The 20,865-nt window shown below is 34.8% G+C and overlaps 1 protein-coding gene across 2 annotated transcripts in view; it reads left to right on the forward strand.

The window, feature by feature from the left end:
* The window catches only part of SNX29 (sorting nexin 29), a 102,053-nt gene that overhangs the window by 41,943 nt on the left and 39,245 nt on the right, over positions 1 to 20,865 (forward strand). For both annotated transcript variants that reach the window (XM_056503397.1, XM_056503396.1), the window contains exons 17-19: positions 367 to 422; positions 1,374 to 1,455; positions 14,162 to 14,302. In XM_056503397.1, coding sequence (XP_056359372.1) covers positions 367 to 422; positions 1,374 to 1,455; positions 14,162 to 14,302 — 279 coding nt within the window. The remainder of the gene's footprint in view (positions 1 to 366; positions 423 to 1,373; positions 1,456 to 14,161; positions 14,303 to 20,865) is intronic.

Raw genomic sequence — 20,865 nt, forward strand, 5'->3', positions numbered from 1 at the left:
CTTTGAGCTTCCCCCTTAGTTGCTTATACACACAGAGTACTTTGTTTTAGCATCCTTTGCTCATAAAGCCCTAATAATGATGCTCTTCCCTGCGTTTTCTATATCTTTCAAAATTACATGCTTTTACAAACTCCAACTTGTTTCTTTACAAAGCTGTAGCAAATTCTAACATAAAGGACTCACAAGGGTGATATGTTCACTATCCTCTTGCAGAATTTTGTTTTTCTTTTATTGCTTGTCAGTAATAGTTTTTATTGGCATTTATAAAATTGACTGTTGAATTGTAATTTCCTTATAATGTTATTCTTTCTCAATTGAAAACATAATAGCTACTGTGTGGAAATTATTTCTGTTTTGTAAATATAGGTCCCTGGAGATTTGAGTCAAACATCTGAAGATCAGAGTTTATCGGATTTTGAAATGTAAGTTTCATAATTCACAAATTTTTCTCTTCATACCATCGATGGATATGTATTATGAACAAGTTCAATAATTTGCTTTTCCTATATTATTTCAAATAACTGCATTCTTAGCTGTAGTGTTCCATTATTAAAAAGGTTGGAGAGCTGCACAGTCCAGTGCTACATGCCCCAGCCTAGTTAAAAATGCTGAACTCAGGTAGTTTAGATTCAGGGAGATTCTCTTGGAGTGCTTTTTAAGTGCCCTAGGTCTTGGTATTCTGCCAAAACACCAAGAAATGACTGGTTTTAGTGCTTTGGGTTTGATGGGTACTGGTTGCTGTTCATCATGTGATGGACTTTCTAATTTTTACAGAATCGCTTCTAATCAATGCTTACAAAAAACCCCAAACTCCCCACAAACAACCCACCCCAGATCATTTTAGGGTGTTGTGATTTGGAATTTTGCCCTTAGTAGTCAAACTAGTGAATCTTGCTTTTGTGGATGAGAGGTTGAAAATGTAGCTGATGTGTTTGAATCATAGAAATTTGGAGATGGATGACAGAATGGATGGAAATGGCTTCTGCGTAATTGTGCAGTGCTCTTTTGTTATTTAATGAACTTTACCTAAGGTTTGTGGCTGAAAATGTTGGATTTGTTGAAGTGAATAATTTTTACTTCATGTGTATAATCAAATGTTGTCAAACGCATGCTGTGAAAAAAAAACCCCAAACCCCACAAAATCTGCAGAAGGAATTGTTTCAGTTGGGTTAATTTTAGGGAACATTTTTAGATTCAGAACATATAAAAAGTTCAGGCAGAACTCCAATCTTACTCCAATGTTATTTCATTTGAAATGTTAAGTTGCTTTGTTGATCACTTTGATCATTATCTAAATCATTGCATGTAGTTGCTTTGCAATTCTTATACATAAATATGATTTCCTATTTTAAGTTTTTCTCTCTCCTCCTCAGATCAAATCGTGCTCTTATTAATGTTTGGATTCCCTCAGTTTTTCTGCGTGGTAAAGCTGCCAATGCATTCCATGTTTATCAGGTAAGTGATCCAGCTTTACAGGGATTTTGTGTATAAGTTTCTGCCTGAAACAGCACATTTTAATAATTTAAAGCTCTCCATATAATTTCATTAGAGATCAGCTAATGAGCAGCAGCAGCAGTAAGTTCATATATATTCATCCGTAGGATTGTGTTGATTATTCAAATAACATATTTTGAGGGTTGACTTGTAGTAGTTTAATACTTTAAAAGCATGCTAATAAGATGACTCCATTGGTCAGGGAGTGTAACAATTCAATATTAATCAGGAAAGCCTTCTTCAGTGTACATGTTTTGCTTCAGTTTTGGGAATAATAATGACCAGAAACATTGCTTGACAGACAGACAGATGGTTTGCTGTAGTAGTTCACTTGAAAACATCTTGAATAATGAAACAATTCTTCACTGTGTGTTATTGAACATGTTCACACTATGTTCTGATTCAGGCAGGTCTGAATTTAGGGGTTTGTGCTCCAGCCTGACTTGAAATTTTATACTCTTCCTTGGTTCCTGGATTCTTGGTTTCAGAGCAGTGACACCCCCCCACAGATAGAAAGGCAGGGTGAACTTCAAACACTCTCTAATGTGCTGTCCTAGGCTATTTGTATTTCTTTATTTGTGGATTGTTAGCAGGTGCAAAATTTCTCCACTTTTATTTCAGCCACATGTACTTAGTTCTGAACAAGATTGGTGAAGCTTGTTAACATTCCTCTCACTCTGAATGATGCTTTTTTGTAGAATTTTGAATCATTTATGAAGTGTTGGCAGGTAGTTGAAAAATACAGGAAAACACACACCTTTAGGCCAGTAAAAGACAATGAAAAATAAGACTTGAGGTAGTGGAAAGAAAAGCCACCAGGATGGGAACAGTTAGTAATTTGTTCAAAAGCATTGAATAATCAATTGAGATGCACAGGTGTGTGAAAACCTAACTTGCTGACAAGTGTAATTATTTTTGTCTTTCTGGTTTTCACATATTTCTCCACTCCGCTGTCACTGGCTAGAGGTTCTCAAACCCAGACACAAATCTGCCAACACAGAAATTCTAAAAGCATTGATATCTCACCCCACCTGTTACTCAAATGATGTTGCAGTTCCATGTCCACTAGAGGAGCTCTGATTTCTACTGCTTCTTTCTTAAGTGTTGGTTTTTCATCTGGCTTGAGCGGGGCGGGGGGTGGACCAGATGGCCCACTGTGGTCCATTCCAACTTTACCCATTCTGTGAATTCTTTGAAGAATTTAATGTATTTTTAATTTTACTTGTAACTTGGTATCAAATTAGGTTACTAAAGGGTTCAGTATTTGTCATGCAGTTTGACTGGACTTCACTGTACAAGTGGGGTTGTGGAAGCCTGCAAAATATACAGAATTCACATATACTGTAGGTGTTCTGCACATTCAAAAGGAAAAATGTTGAGATAAAAAAAGCTTCCCAATTTGTAAGAGGTTCAGAACTTTACCCAAAAATCTGCTGAAGTGAGTAGAGAGTTAGATGTCACTTGTCTTTAATGGAAATAAAAGAACTTGTAATTGAAGGCTAAGCCTCTTCTGAACAGGAAAAAAGGAAGTAAAGTATTTCTGAAAGACTGAAAATTCTAAAATCTACAAAAAATTTTTGCTGCCTTATCATTTATTTTTCCAGTGACAGAAAATTAAAATGCATGTATAACACTTTGTATCAGCTGCATGAGAAAGGACTTGTGGTATATCAATATGAAGGAAAGTAGCAATATTACAGAATGTTGGTGTGAGTGAGATTATTACCAATAGCTTTGGAGTTCACATTTCTCTGGGAGAACTTGAGTGAACAGATGTAAAAACTGACTCTTGGTTGTGCTGGTTAATGCTGAGAAAAAGACATCAAATGAACTTTGGAGAAAGCTAAAGTGTGCCATCTGGAACAGGCAAGGTTTGAAATTTTGGTTTGGTGAAGTGTGATTTTTAGATATGCTAAACACTTATGACTGTACTTCACACTAATTAGAAATTAGCCCTCAGATGCTTAACCCAACTGAAAATCAGATCATACATGTGATACTATCAAGGTAAGATGTTGCTACTAAATGAGGGTACTGCAAAAGGGCATGAGCCTTGGCCAGTGCCAAAGGCAGTTCACGTGAGTGAATTTCTGAGAGGGCTTGATCTCTTCTGCATTTTCTATTATTAGAAAGCTAAAGAGATTGTCCTTCTCTCCCCTCCTCTGATGAGCCACCTTGTTAACCTTTGCTGATTTGGAATTGTGTGTCTCTGGAGCACTTCACTTGATGGAGAGAGCTGGACTCTGCCAGGGGAGACTTGCTATGTCACATTTATTGTTGATGCACTTTAGAATTGTTGTGCCCCTTCTGTCCCTTTTCCACTTATAAATAGGTATTTTGTAGCAGAAAATAAACTACTGTGTACATATAATTTGTCTTGGAAATGGCCAGAAGAGGGTGGAAACAATTGCAGAGCATCTCAAGTAGTTTGGAAAACTATGAACCTATCAGTTCCACAGTGTCTGTTATCTGTTTTCATGGACTTAAAAAAGCTCCTGAAGAATATAAGAAGTAGGAGAAATAATTATGGATTGCTGTGCCTCTTCAAAATCAATGGCAGTTTTGCACTTCTGCTTCTTAAATCAGGAAAAGAAATTAAAAACGAAAAAAAAAGTTAATTTGCATATCAGGAGGGCCTGACCTGGACAGGATAAGAATAGACTCCTGCAGGAGTTTTCTTATTATGCTTGCATTTTAAAAGTTAATTTTATGTTTTTAAATTTAATGTAGATTTGTAATGCTGTTTTGAAGAGCATTTCAAAGCATTTATTTTTGCGTCACATTAACATCTGTTTTGGATGTTCAAAATCAGTGCATTTTTCATCCTTAAAAAAACCCAGATGTTGCTCTTCAATAAATATAGCAGGAAAAGTTTTCAGCACCAGCATACTTGTCACATAGTTTCAACCATCAAATAGTTTCTTTAATTTCTGTTAAAGATTAAGGATTCTGGACAAGCTCTGAAGTAAGACTGTGGACTCTGAAAGCAAGCAGCATTTTATAATGAATCCTATTAGATGTGGAAATTTCAATCAGACCTCTGTATTTGCAGAGTTACACTGCACTCTTGCAGTAATGTTTAACTGGCAGAATTAACTGGTTATGAATCTTAAGGATTTCACAACAAGCTCTGGAAACGTAGCCAAATTTTATGCTCAATTTGAGTGGCTGAGTTCAAGGGGACAGTTGTGAGCAGCAGATAATTCAGTGCCCCAGTTTAGCACTATCTCTTACTGTCTTAAAAATGACAGAGCTGTGAATCTGTGTCATTCAACTGTAAATGTTACAACAATTAAAGGGTATATATATTTTAGAGGAAAAGCTATTTAGAATTGGATGTGCACTTCTGTGCAGTTATTGAGTTCAATTAAAAATATTTTTTCGCTTGTTTTCTCAGAATATAAAACAGTAACAGAAAAATGCATATTTTATAATCTCTGTTCACCATGGAGTTGTTATGGGTTATTCTCATTCTGGATTATTCCTTGTGGAGAATAGCAGACTGTCTGTTTTAAATGAAATGCCAGTAGCAGATCTTATTGAATAAATAAAACATAAATCTCCACATGCAGTGCACCAGGAATTCAAAGGTGAAATAGCTGAAAAGTGACAGATAAATAGCTTCTGGCTTACATACCACAGATTTTAAAGTAGCTAATCTGACATAATTTTAAAAAGGATTTAAGGAGGTCTAAAACTCAAGTTACAAATGATTAGGAAAGGGATAGACAAATAGAAAAAACTATTGTGCTGTGTATAATCTCTGGTTTATCTGTGTGCAGTTCTACTCTTCTCCAAAGAAATATATCAACTGCAAAAAATATGGGTGAAAAAAATGATTTTTCACTGGAGGAGCATATTAGAAATTCTCAGTCTGCATGAAAGGCAGCTGAGAGGGGAATACAACAGCAATATTTCAAATCATGAAGAAAATGGAAACATTTTTAACTGTTTCAAAATGCAGATTGGAGCATCCACTGAAATTATAGCCTTGCAATTTCAAAATGAGTACATGACAGTGGTATTCTCCACAATGTATAATTGGGGGTAATACTAAAAGTTTTTATGGCTCTAGAAAAGAATTGAGCTAATTGAATTGAAGAAAAATCAATCCAAACACAAAGATGTGACTTCTTTCTAAGGAAATCCCTGGATAGTGATATTTTGGAATAATAAATACCATTTTACCTTTTGTTTATATTTAAGTTTTCTGAGTAAAATACATTTTATAATTCTCCAAGGAATTTTCTGAACCTTGAGATCAGTGTGCCTTGCTGTAAGAGCAGAGTGCAAAAAACTTGGAGGTCATTTAACCTAAACATGAGCTGCCTTTGTAATGTTATGCTAATAATGACTAATTTAGTCCTAAAATGGAAATATTAGGTACGATGACAAAATATCTTTCCTTCCAACTAATGCTTTTCTTCTGTGCATGCAATTTCATTCTAAATGTTTTCAGAGCACATCTTCTCTCTTTGTACTTGATCAAGTTTGTTTTGCTTCAGGTTTAGATGTTGACTCCTGTCTTGCCATGCATTGACACTGACAGATTACAAGTACAATTAATTCTGCACCTGAGTAGAAAAATTAATTGGATGACCAATTGATGTCTTTATTACCAATCAACAAATCATAAGGATTGTTTGGACTTCAGTGGATGAAATTATCCAGGCTGTGACAGGAGCTCAGACCATGTCTTACAGCAAGAACATTAGGCTGTTATCCAAAATAAGGTTCAGAGGTTTATTCTCTTACAAAGTTTCTGATGGCTATTACTGAGTGGCAGACTGATTAGTTATAAACATTACAGGACACAACCATATATGGAAAAATTAATTTGTTTTGTATAAAGTTGCACTTAAGGAAGGCTAGTCTGTTAAACAGACAATTTAAATATTATGTGACTTTTAAAGCCAGGGTCATGGTGGCAAAAGTCTTCTCTTCCAAATAATTTTTCTCTAGTAGAGAGAAACAACCTAGTTTCTCTAGGTTGCTTTTTGATGGCTGCTATATATGATCTCTGCAGTTTGATGCCCATCTCTTTTGTGTCGCAGACATTGCTCAGTCAGCCTATCATTAGAAAATAATTTCTTGTCTAATATATTCATGGGCATACTGACAGACTCCAGATCAGAATTAAAAACAATAATTTTCATTTTACCTCTAGATGGTGATAGTTAGATGCAGTTTCTTTAGTGTGTGAAGCAAATTGATTATTGCAGTAATATTATTTTGTCATATTTCTCAACTGTAGAGTATCTTGTTTTCTGTATAAATGTGGATTCCACTTTCCTGTGAAGTGTACAGCAAATGCCATTAGTCATGCCTTTTGTTGCTATAATTACCAATGCCTGACACTTAAGATAATGAAACTGAGATTTTATGATTCCTAAAATGATATCAATATTTAAATGGCTTCTTGCAAATCTGCCTTGTTTGCAGAGTACTGAACACTTTACATTATAAACCAAATAAGTTTAAAGATTAATATGCTAATCAGACAAGACTGTTACTATTTGCAAATGAATAGGACACCCTAAGACTATAATCAGTAAACATTTCTTAAATTTTTTTATTCCATTTACTATCTTCAGTTTTGCTGTTTAGTACTGACTGATATATTTGCTTGCAATATTTCTTTTTATATTACTTTAAATGATGTTTTAAAACCTGATGTTTTCCTCTGCACTTCCTCTGTGAAGGAAGAGCAATACACTTCCCTATGAAAGGGCTTTTATCACAGGATTATTTAGATTGGAAAACAACTCAAAGATTATTGAGTCCAACTGTTCCCCAGCATTGCCAGGGCCGCCAGTAACCCATGTCCCCAGAAGCCACATCCTCATGGCTTTTCAATTCCTCCAGGTATGGTGACTCCACTGCTGGTGTGGGCAGCCTGTCCTGGACAGCCCTTCCCATGAAGTTTTCCCTATTCATTGCGAACCTCCCCTGGCACAGCCTGAGGCCCTTTTTCCTTGTCCTGTCCCTGTTCCCTGGGGCAGAGCCCAACCCCCCCGGCTCCAGGCAAAGTTGTGCAGAATTGTGCAGAGTTGTGCAGAGCCACAAGGTTCCCCCTGAGCCTCCTTTTCTCCAGGCTGAGTCCCTTCCCCAGCTCCACACCCTTCTAGACATGCTCCTGCCCCTCAGTGTCCTTGCAGTAGAGAGGGAAGAATTTTCACAGAAACACAACATAAAAGATGGAGGAGAACAGTATCTGATACCCAGAAATGTTTGAGCAGGACAGTGCCCAGAAAATACTTTGTGTGACTGATGAAACAGGGGAAGCACAGTCCAGGATCTGCCAACTTGAATTTAATCACAAGCCAGCATGGCCTTGGTATTTCCTCAAAGGTTGAAAATGGAAGGCAACTAAGAGTTGAAAGGTAAGCAACAAACTAAACTCAAAAAATTGAACCTAAAGTTGCATTTTATTTTCCTGATACACGATGAATTGGATGACTTCAGCAGCTGCAGCACTAAGCAGGCAAAAAGGAGAAATAAATAGTCTTCTAATCATATTCCATTTCTCTGCAGCTCAGGGCAAGTACAGAAGAAAATGAACTGGAATGATTGGGAGAATTTGAGAGAAAGATGTGGCTCATGGCATTCTCAGAGTGATTTGAGAGTGTGTGAGCCAAAAAGGTTGAATATCCCACTTTTTCTGCAGTGGGACCCAGGGATGTATCAAAGAAGCACAAGAGGAAGCATAAAGCAGAAAAATTTTTAAATAACTGGGATTGAGGGAGTATGCAAAGATGAGATCAGCCCTTGGAGATTTCTGTAATTATTTCTTTTTTTAAAGGAAACAGAATTACAGCTTACTGCATTGATTTGTTTATTGAAGTGTTGGATGCAAAAAATCCTAGGAAAGTAAAAGTAGAATTTCTATTTTCAGATTATTTTATAACTACTGCAGAAAGAAGCAGAATTTATATTCAATAAATATCTAAAATAAATATTAGTTATGTTATGTATTTTAGAAACTGACTGATGAAATAGCCTCCTTTCCCTTGCCTGAGCACTCACCATATTCTGTTTGGAGAAAAAGGCAGCACTTTTGTAATTTTACCTATTTTCTCTTCTGTAGAAACTTCTTTCCCTGAGTGGTTGTCATGCATTGCAATGACTGTATGGTTCAAAGTGCATGTTTGTGAAACGACGTTAATTATCTTGGGTTATTATAAGTCATATTTCACTGTTGAAAGGAGCTTATTATGCTATTGAGTGATTTTTTTTTTTTGTGCTGATTTGATTTGCATATAAAAAGACAAAAAATATTGATTCCATGCAACAAAAGTGGAGGCAGTGCAGCCTTTGTTCTCTAGTGGCCAGTCACTTTAGTGTTGTTTGGTGAATAGAAGCAGAACTATGACTGCAGAAGCACAGTGATCATTACACTGCGTGTCTGTAATTGAGTGGATAAGCCTAAAATGTGTGACATTTTTCTCTTTAGTGGAACAATATTGGCTGTTTTTAAGGTTACTGCTTTGATATGTGTTGTGTCATATATTTGACACTGTAGTGTTCATTTTTATGAACTAAATAACAGAAACTTGAAGATTTAACATAAATTATATTCAAGTATCTGTAGTTTTTGTGCAAGTGGATAAAATGGTCATATTGAAATAAAAGCTTATTCACTCTAATTCCTGTTGTGTCTCTATGGCACACGAAAAGCTTCTACTATCACAGCTGAAAAGTTTCATTGTTCCATTTGTTTTTCATTATGCAGAAAATTCTTAAATTGGATCATTTTTGAAGGGGGAACTTAACAATAAATGCAGGCCTGCAGCTGTTCTCAAAATATAACTTGCATTTGTATTCATTTCTCTCACTTCAGAGGTAACTTTGTGCAGTTGAGCTTGAATTTATATTCTTAACAGAATCCCATTGTCCTGAAGTAAAATGAAACTCGTTCTTATTTTTTTCATGAATACTTTTTGCTTCTTCTGTGTGTTTTAAGTGCAGAAATACATAATTTTGATAAAACCTAAGCAGATTGAAATACATTACTCCCATTTCATAGTGTACTTTTCTAACAGGAAAAAAGATATTTCCAATCCCCTGAAGACAATTATTTCTTAAATGATAAACTTTGATCAAAATCTCTTTAACTTCATGTTCCTGAATAATTGAGATGTACATTAACGTTGAACCAGAATTTTAAGAATTAAAAAACCCTTTATTATCCAAAGTGTAAAGCTATAGACCAGTGGTATTCCAAGATCTGTTGTCTTATTTAAAAGCAAATGTAAGGAAACATTCACCAGTCAAGTTAGCTGAGTTAACATCAAAAAATAATGGTGCCAATTAACATGTTCTGGTTTTGTGTTCATACTGATTAGATTGTCCCTGCCAAACCAGTTGCTGAATTTCCTTTTTGTTATCACATGCTTGGACATTGATTTGAAAGTATACAACAAACAAGGGGATCTCCAGAAAACCCTTTCTTATTAGTTAGGGAAAGGAACTTAGAAATACAGTAATACAGAGAATTACAGTAATTCAGAAGTAGTAGTTTTTCTCTCACCCTTTTTTATCCCCTAAGTAATGCCTACTTAGCTGGTAAATGTCACAGGAGCTTCCTTAGTGCAGATCAGTCTCCTTTGCAATCCTTATGCTGTCCATCACTTTTTTCCATGCTCAAAACTATGACCTTGTTCAGCCTAGGATGTTTTACAAACATTCTCAGTATTCTCTCTGTCCTTTGAAGTGTTCTGCTGCTGAAATGTCCTGAGTTTCCTTGTATCTTGTGCCATTTTTATATGTGGTTTAGTAGAGTTTTCACTGCTCACCTTCCCTTAACATTATTCCTTACCCTCTTGAATGGTCCATGGACTCACAAGGACTTTGACTTCAGCAGTTTTGTATTTGTGGAGCTCCCATCAATAGAGTTCTCTGTCTCAGAATTTATTTTTCACTATGTATTATTAGTTCCAGGAAATGTGAGCCATGATTGCAGGCAAGATTCAGGAGTAACTTTGTTTAGGGAAGATCTGTCCTGATGCTTAATCTTAGAATTCTACAACCATGGATGTCATTGTACCAGGGGAAGGCTCTATAATATCTCAGTCAATATCTCTTGCTGCCAGCTGTACTGGAGAGAGGCACAGAAGTGAATCCTCATATACCAATCTATATTTTGCATCAGAAAAGAGATGGAACTTCTGCAGATCAGAAGGACGAGTGTTGATGACAGGCATTTGGTCTGTGTACACTGGAGCTGGAGCAAGTTGGAATTTTGGCATTTGTCCTTTATTTTCCTCAGGCTTTTATATGTAAATGGTGATGAACTATGTCAGTCTGTTACCTGGACTTGCTAACATAATTTTTGACTCAACTGCTTAAAGATTCTTAACCTATTTTGGTAGTTTGTATTAATTTATTTTTTGGTGAGGAAGGAAAAGAACCAGTTATAGAAATAATTCCCTATAAAGACCTTAGCAATTTCCTTTAGACCTGACAAAAACCAATCAATGTCTGATTTTCAATATTGATGCATTGTTACACCAATAAAAAAGTTAGATATGCCTTTGTGAGCACATATCTTAAAACAAACAAACCCCAAAAAGCTCTTTTTTCTTCTACCTAAGTACACGTACCAAGCCAGCTGGGTGGGTGCTGCCCCAGTTTGGCTCAAACTCCAGTACCACAGGAGCAGGATTTTTCATTTCAGTATGCAATCATAAACTTGTGCTTTCACATTGATTCTCTGAAGATTTTTGGCATTTCAGCAATATTAATTTAGCAGGTAGTAGACTGATAAATACTATTAAATTACTACTGTTATTGCTATTGCTTTCCAAATCTCTGACTTCAGACATGTTTGTGATGAGAAAATAACACAGTAATTCATTAAACATACTTATTAACTGAAATTTTTCTTAGAGCTGCTATAGCTCATAGCTACAGGAAGGTTACCAATCAGTCTTTACATGAGAGACCCAAGGGGAAAATGCTTCTAAATTGCAAACAGAAACTAATGAATTAATTTTTATATATTCAAGACAATATTAAAGTGGAATCTTTTGTCTACACATAAATATTCTAATGGTGATTTTGATTTAGTCTGTACATTTTCATTACCCTGAAAATTATTTAAGTAGGTTAGGAGTTGAATGATATCAGAAAAACAGGGGCATCAGAAAGGAAATGAAATTATTTAGAATTTATCTTTTAAATTTATCTGAGAGTAAGCCTGAGAGTAGTCATTTCAACTTTCCATAACATGGCCCTAAGATAACTATATGCCTTCAGTCAATAGACTAGGATAAGTTTATCAAAATAATTTTATATTTAGTATTTACTGAGTTTGATTTCCCAACTGAATTTGCATTAAGTGTGTAGCAATCCCTTGGCTTGGGAATAGTATTCCCCTCTGAGGTAATAAAAGTTTAAATGTGTGCTGCATCATGAGCTTTAATATACCTTTCATAGTCTATTAGTTGATTGTCAATAAATTCAATATGGCACAGGGCTCCAAATGTTGCATTTTCATTTCTTGCTGTCTAAATGAAATCAATACCTATGTGCATAGAAGGACAGTAAGAAATTTTCCAATAGTTTTATCTAAGAAATCAGTCTATGTTTTTTGCAGTTCTGAAAATTTTCGATTACAGTGTACAGGATTCCTTTGTTAGTTAACTGTGGGTTACAGCTTAACAGGTAATGTTGAACTGCATGATTCACCAAATCACGTGTGCAAAGATAAGTGCTTAGTTAAATTAGGATTTCCATATGAAATAACTTTGTTAAAAATAATTTAAGCTTCTTTTTTTTTGTCATCTCTGCCGCGACCCCCCCTTTCCCAGAAATTGAAACATGAATGTATACAGAATTCCAAACAATATACTGGTTGAAGTGTGAATAGGTAGGGAGAAGAGGGCTTAGAGCTGGGTGAATAAAGATTTAATATAGTTTTTACTACATTAAATAAATTTGATTAGAATTATGCAAAATAGTTGCATTTTATATATTCCTGCATTTGCCTTCAAAGATGTACCCAATTGTTAAAACAGATGGTTCTGTAGGTGTTTAATTATCCTGGCTTTATTTTCAATGTGAAAAAGAAATCTGAATACTTCTTGCAGACTTACTATTGTGATTCCATCATGACACTCTCTGAATTCTTGTTACCAAAACTAGTTGAATTTTTGTTTACATATGTGTTTGTAATTCACAGTACTCTGAATCTTTTCAATTCTTAGATTTGTTAATTTTGGAATTATAGTATTCCTTTTTTTGGAATTATAGTCTTCCTGTAGAAAATGTATTAATGTAATTAATGTATTAATATTAATATAACACTGAAATATTGAAAGAACTTGCACGGTGTCTGCATAATATATTGTATTTTGTTGCAAAGAAGCCTCCTATAAGTTTGAGAAACTAGGTGTCTGAAGAGAGAACTTCACAAAATCCAAAGCATGGGCACCTTTTGTGATACAAGACATTCCCTTCATCTCTGAAATACCACCAGTCCTTAGAAAAATTGAATTTTTTCTCCTAAGGACTTGCAATATCTCAGGCAGAAAGAAGGACCATGCTTAATTCACCAGGAAACGCTGCAATTTAGTATTGAAATTGGCCACATCAAAACCCAATTTTTATTTTTATCTAGTTTCCACAAAAATACAGTTGTTAGTGCCCACTCTTTTGTGTGACAGTGGTTGGTGTTGCTTTTTTCCATAAGTGTTCTCCTGATATTTGCTTTACAGTTTACTACTAAATTATTGGGGGTTTTGGAGCTGCAAGGCAAGGCAGTGTAATCAGTACTGTGCCAGCTTAATTCCTGGTGTAAAATATTGGGATTATTAACACACATGAGTAAACTACAGATTCCATTGAAGGAGCAAAAGGAAAGGTCACTCTGGATCTTCAGTTCTGATGCTTGGGGTTTATAGTTTCTGACTTGTGCTGTTTCAGCATTCTTTTAAACTGTGTCATTCCCTAGGAAAGAGTGAAATCTCAGTTTTCTGTAAGTATATTTCACTTCTGCATGACATTTTCCTAGAGAAAGCGAATATTTAGCATGTAATTGGTAATAGGCTCATGAAATAATGAGCAGCAAACAAAAACAGAATCACAAAAACTACAGCTGTGTTAAATTATGCTTAATGTCCTATACAAGCAGAAAGAATGAACTGTGTTTATTTTCCAAACAATAAAATTTCTAGTTTAGTTTTCAATGTAATTTTGTTAGGAAGTAAATTAAGTTTCATACTTCAGATAAAATTAGGTTTTGCAATTCTGATGCTGCAAAGCTAATTTACAAAGTTGAAAAGCTGTGTTGAGGACATAGAAATCAATTTCATAGTGGTATTAAATGATTTTTTCCCTTGGTCACTGGGTAGTAGAATGTGCTGGAAACCATGGTAACAAGAAGTGCTGCCATGGTTGCCCCAGAGTCATGTTAAAATGAGCAAGCTGTGTTGATTAAAATAGGAGAAAGAGAAAGAAATAGGAGGAAAAGGGAGAAGGGAGAGAATGGGGTTAAATCACCTGTACAACAGCAAAAGCAAATGCAGTCAGACTGGGATCTGTGGCTGTGAGATCCTGGAGCTTGTGTTACTTCACAAGGTGCTGAGCCAGGGGGATTTAAAAAGAGTGAAGGACAAACATCAGCCCTGTTTGTCTTTATATTCCCTTCCCTGTCTGTGTTTTGCAGGTTTATATCAGGATAAAGGATGATGAGTGGAATGTCTATCGAAGGTATGCAGAGTTCAGAAGCTTGCATCATAAATTACAGAATAAGTACCAGCAAGTGAGGACTTTCAACTTCCCACCAAAAAAGGCCATTGGAAACAAGGTACTTGAAAGAACTCACAGTATCAGTAAAATCTAGGGGAAAAACCTCTCTTATCTATACACAAAAAATGATGACTCATAAATATTTTCACACCTGCTAGTACCTGCTATTTTTATAGACATTCCCCCTGCCAACTGGAGATTCACTAATGTAGGTAATGCATTGGTTTTTTCACTTACTGAGAAGTTTTATTGAATGAAATATTGATGATGTACACAAATGCACAAACCCTCAAAAGCTGTACTGGACAGCCCTATATGTAAAATGAAGTCTCTTCTCCATTTGTCTCAAAAAAAAAAGCCAGCAATCAACACTGGTGAGTGATTCATTAAATCTTTAAATTTCAAGAAGTATCAATCTAAATTCCTTAAATTTCCTGCACTCTTCACCAATACTTTTAAGTTCTTTAAACCATCTTTTTAAAGATGTTTAGGTACTTAATCCCTGTAATCTGTGTTTTTGAGTCTTAGCCCTGCCATGTTAAAATGGGAATTCATGATTTCCTATCTATAAGGTTTTGAAATCAAACAGTAAATACTCTAATGTATATGTAGTAAATATGTAATACCATGTAATTAAATCTCAGTCATTAAAACTTTAAACTGATCAAGAGTGTAAATGCACATTGCAATGTACTCTACAGGTCCAGTAAGGATTAAGGAGTAATTGAAGCAATTTTCCTTTGCAGCATAGGACTTAACTGAAAATTTTATTTAGCTATCACAAGTAAAATCTCCAATATATTGTGCCTATGACTAAAAACATCTTTACTGAACTGCTGGGTTCTTAAATTAAGAGTTTTTAAGGTTAATCAATTTTCTTATGTTTTACAAAGGATTTTATCTTTTTATTATTTTTTGCCTTTTTATTACTGGGTTCTTGTATTAAATATTTGAGAAGCTCCAACCATAGTGATCCATGTAGTCATGAAAAGACAGCTGACATAATTGCAGAACTCAGATCTTTATGACGTGTTTTGTTTAAGACCACAGTAACACATATATTATTAAAATGCCACAATCGTCCTTCATCTGTGCTGGAAAATGATCTTTACTAATTTGTGTGAAGTAATATAAATTTTGAAAAAAAATATAAAAAGGTTAGAAATTCCTTACTGTCATTCAGATGTCAGTGAATGTGGATTTTTAATGTTTAAAGATAGTAACTTTGACTTCCAGTGATTTCGCAGGTATTTTGTAAAAAGAGTAGGTAAGTTTGGCACACGTGAAATGGCAGTGATGTAATCTGGGGTGGGTGGTGGTGATAAAAATATAGATAAAATTTATCAATAAAATCCATAGGTCTGTTTGCTTTGCATAAGGTCTAGTTAATGTTGTTCATTCCCTGCTGACTGAGGAAATGGAAGTACTTTAGAGAGCTTTTCTGCTTTTTTTTCATCTGAGATCATGCATTTTCATTTAATTTTTAGTGGACAGTTTTGTCATGGAAACCAGGCATTTTCTTCTTTGTTACATAACTAATTCTCCTTTTTTGAAGTGATGGAGTATCAGCCACTTCAGTAAATTACAAAAGACGCCTTTTAAGCTTTTTTTTTGATACTTTTTCCATCCTTAATTACTTTAAATACTAATAGAGTTACAACTTCAGTTGCACAATTGATGCATACAAAATTATCAGTGGAGCAACTCAGGAAAAAATTTGCATTGCTTATTCTTTTGGTGCTTTAGCTTTGAGCCAGAATTCTACCTTAATCTTGCATAAACCCACAATCACTTATCAGATCTCAGAAAAAGTGGTTTTTCTTTACAGTAAGAAGTGAGTGCCATCCCTGGCACTCCTGAAAGATTCCTATGATGAGACGTGGGGCAGTGGTGTGGTTGTGACTGGCAAGTCTCAGAGTGACACACCTCAGCTGAGCAAGGCTCAGTTTGTCACACTGGAGTTTGTTTGCACAGCACATTGTGCATGCAGATTTTGTTCTTTTAGAGGGGCTGTTTTCTGTGTGTGTCACAGAATGTATTGCTCTTTGAAATTTGTACCATTTTTTGCAGTAGTCCTTGGAAAATAATTGTGCTGTGTGACTGACTGAGATAGGTTAAAGGCCTTGAGATGGCCCTGCTTTCCACAGCCAGTTGAAGGTTTAAAAGGAATGTTTCAAAATTTAGTATAAAATTAATTCATTCATGTGGGAATGTCTGTCTTGGAATTCTGCAGAACTTTCAGTTTAGGATGAAGATTTGTTCAGGATGTTATACATGGAAATATTTGGTAATAAACATTAGAAGAGATATTTCCAATACTACCTTTTTCAATACTGCTTTTTAAATTTAGTAGCTACCAAAGCACATCTACCTTTAAATATGCAGTTAGGTGTCAATGGATATTTTTTCTCTCTGATATTACTTTTGCTAGTTTTAAGAGAATTGGAGCTGTCTTCCCATTTCTCAATTAATCAATACAATCTTAAATCAGTCCTGAAGAACAGTTTCAGTAACAAAAGTATCTCTTACATTAATCTGTGGTTTTTGTATCCTTTGCAAGTCCTCAGTGTTATTAGATGCCCAAATAACATGTTGGTGAAAAACAGTCCTCCATGTGTAAATGGCTAAAATTATCATTTTACAGCTTTTGGAAAAGCATTGATGATTTTCTGTCCTTCAGGTCAGTACCTGGATGAGTTTATTCACTGCATCCCTTCAATGCACTCTGTACTGTGAGGCTAATGAAGGTGCTGTGCTTATTGTAAATGTCAGAGGCATCCAAAGGTCTTGCTGTAATTGAAACCAGCACTGAAATTCGTGTTCAGTTACATATCCCAGATTTAGGGAACCTCCAGGATCACAAGAGGATACCATATTCTGCAGGATGACCTGGAATCGCTCCTGTAGACTGGCAAAATGCTGTGCAGTGCTTTGCTATGCAAAGTATTGAAGCTCAGAGGAGGGAACTTAACTAGAAGAGAGTAATGTAGAATAAAATACAGAGAAGTAATAATTTTCATGCATATTTTTCTTATTTACTGCAGTAGAAGTCAGGGAGATCAAGTTCAAATGCAAAGTTGCAGAGTTTGACACTGGGGGAGTGCAAAAAGAAAACAGAATTTTGCCTGAATGAGGATTTTAAAAAGTCAGAAAATCAAATGTTATTTTATGTATATATTAAGTTCAAGTAGCAGTGAAATTAGAAAATATTTAACATTATAAACCATTCTTATTAATAATAATATAAATGTTGATGATTATGTTTATAATGTATTTTTGCTTTTCATTTGTTTGTTTTTGGTTGGGACAATTTATCTTAAAAGTTCATATTCATGGTATTTCAACAAATTATGTATGTAAGATTAAAAACTAGCTTTAATGCTTGAGGAAACCTAAATTTAATATACAGAAAACCAATTAGTTGAAAAATAACTGAAAAGAGGGAAGACTACTGTTTTGTACAAGTAACCTTTTTTACAATTACAAAGAAGAGTGTGTATTTGCCTTTCAGCTTGGTAACCTCATTTTCAGCATATTAGTTTAACATTTGAATTTAGTAAGTTAGAACTAAAATAAAGCAAGGAAGAGAATAATTTGTTTTATAAATGTTGCTTTGAATCAAGTTAGATATTTACTGAAGGAAAATAATAATACTTTCAAGAGTCCATGTATTAATTTTCATATGTTTTCCATATTTCCCATGCTGTGTATCTTGTACTAAAGATCTTTCAGTGCTGGTAGCAAATAGTTGTCAAAATCTTTATGAGTAATCCTGGCAAGAATAAGAATTCTTTCTTCAATTCATTAATGCTATGTTTGAGTCAAACAAGAAATACATTTGTTCCCTTGTGTTGTGTGTATAAGGGAAATGTCTTTACTTAGCATATATTTTAATTATTTTTTAACCTTCAGATCAATTTCTTTAAAACTCGCAAATTTAAACTGTATTGTTAACATTAGAACTCTTTAGGTTTTGTAATTTTAAAACATATTCCCCATATGTCAGCCTGGTTTGTGATTTGCTCAGTATTTTCTATGTAGCTGTATATTCCAAGATTTGTAATTTCAGACTGATTTTTCTTGCATGAGATAGATTTTTTTTTTTCCCTTTTGCAAGCCTTCAGGTACTTTGGATCTTTTGAATTCATCCATCCATTCTCACAGTTTGTCTTTGTGACTGCTGCCTTGCTGTCAGGAGTGCCCAGCACAGGCTGGGTTCACCTTTATACAGTCACAGCTCTTGATTGAAGAAGGTTCCCTGTAGGTTTTTGCATACAAATATAATTATTTTTTTCACTTAAGATAACATTTAGCTTACATTTGGCTTCTGAACCTTTGCTGGTGTTGTGTTGTTGTCTCTCAAAATTATGATTAAATATTAATACATGAATATTTAGTGGACCGACTAGTCTAATTTTTAAAATATTGCAACATCCTTAAAATCCCAGTTGCTGCTTCTGCATTGGGCAGGTTATACTAATTGAGTAAAGATCTAATTAAGAATCCTCTTGCAAGAGTGTTGTCCCAATAGAGGGCATATCAAAATAGAAATGGTTCTTTAGTTCCACTGGAGACCTGAATTCAGTGGTTGTCTAAGTGAGGAGAAATTGAATCAGGTAGCTTTGCACTGAATGCTGACTTGACTGCATGATATCCTCTGCTTTCCTTTAAAGCACTGGATACCCCATATGGAAAGAATACACAGCACTTTGCTGAGATCAGACGAGTGACTTTGCTGTGACTTCTCAGTTGCTTTGGGGGAACAATACAGAACTCAAAAATAAGTTTCTGTCTCGGAGAAGATGTTGAGAGCAACATAATTCATCATTTTTTGCCATGCAGCTGTAGCCTGTGAGTTGTATCTCCAGCCATAGCTTGTTTCAAAATTGATCAAATGTTAGTTCAATAAAATGAATATTTTCACCTGTCAGTGACTAACCTAAATTGTAGATTAATTTGAATATGTCCCTATTTTAAAAAGTTCAAGAATGTTATGTGCATGTACTTAAAAATATTCTGTTTGTATATACACATATGCATGAGCATGCACATGACAACATCAGACAGTATTTGGGATATATATGAAGTTGACTTCTGGAATGTATCTTGTGATTCTGCAAGTTCTGCTCGCCAGGAGCTCTATCTTTCTCCCATTTATGTCAGTGGAAACTTGCCTTTCCTCACAGTCTGCAGATGGATTCCTTTTCTTTTGTTCCCAACAGCAAAGCTGCCTTTAATCAGTGGTCTGTTTGCCTGTTGCTGAAGATAGTGAAGAGTTTAAGAAAGGCTGCAGGATAACTATTTTAGAATTCAAAAGCAGAGAAGATAAAGATTTTATTGCAAGTAAAAGAAAACAATAGAGCTTGCTCTTATGCTTATAAAGTTTATTGGTTTTTAAAGAAGTTTGTGAAGTAAAGAGTTCTTTGGCTCTGTTGGTGTATCTATATACATATAGATATGAAAAAATTTGAAGCCATTCAAATTAGAGTTTGAGTGTTAATATTCTTGCTGTTAAGAGTTTTACATGGTGTCATTGCTGTGTAACCCCTGTCATGCATTGATTCCATTTTTGGCAAGCTGAACCTGTCTATTCACAGACAGTACCCCCTTAAAGCTGCTTTTAGAACAGATGATGGAGGAACTAAAGTCCCTTTGGAAAGGGATGCAAGGAGAAGCAGTATGATAGGAACAAGGTTTTTTAAGGAACACACACACCCCTCCCACATAAAATATGTATTTGAAAATGGGAAGTATAACAATTCCTGTTTAACTACATAGACAATAACAGAAGACATATGGAATGTTTGAAAGAGGATGGTGCAGGAGAAATCACAGGGGAGGAAGTAATTTTATTTTAGATTTGGGTGTTTTTCTTTCCAAATTCAGCAAAGCAAATTCAGGGCAACCTAAAATTTAAGTGTGTCGTTGGCTTGCATTAGAATCAGAAGTACGGATATGTGCACTTTTGTCCTCTGTGGGATTTAGGAGCTCATAGGAACTATCTTTCATCAAATTAGTATTTGTCAAAGTGAGACTGTCAGGGGGAACTGAGAAGAAAGCATAACTTGTGGTTAATACACTTGGGACAGGGGGTTAAATGATGTTTCTTGGTACTAAGCTTTGATATCCAATGTCTTCAAGTAGAATTGGTAGAAAATTATGACTCCTGATGTTTCAGAATTGGGATATATTTATTAAAGGAGAAAAGCTTTGAAAATATAAATCCTCAAGTTGTATATTAAAAATTTGAAGTTAAAGATTGCTTTCATTAATACTATTTAGGTCGATTTTTGGATGATGTAATATAGAAGCTTAAATTCTATATTATTCTTGATTTTCAAAGTAAGTAGATTTTAATTTTTAACCCTCTTAAGTGGACTTAACTAGTGTATTGAGTATTTTCATACAGACTTTTGCCTTGTGGGTTATAGGAAAAACTGTAGCTTATATATATTTGACAGATATGCTTGTTCTATGCTGTGGGTAAAAGGAAAAGTAATTGATCCATTTCTATTGTGTTCAGACGAGGAAAGGAAATCAAATTAATCTCATATATAGCTGAATGTGATTATTCTAATATAACACAGTTTTTGTGTTCTAAAGTTACAAAAGAAGCTTTGT

This window comes from Oenanthe melanoleuca, chromosome 14 (assembly GCF_029582105.1).
Source record: "Oenanthe melanoleuca isolate GR-GAL-2019-014 chromosome 14, OMel1.0, whole genome shotgun sequence".
NCBI classification, from domain to species: Eukaryota; Metazoa; Chordata; class Aves; order Passeriformes; family Muscicapidae; genus Oenanthe; species Oenanthe melanoleuca.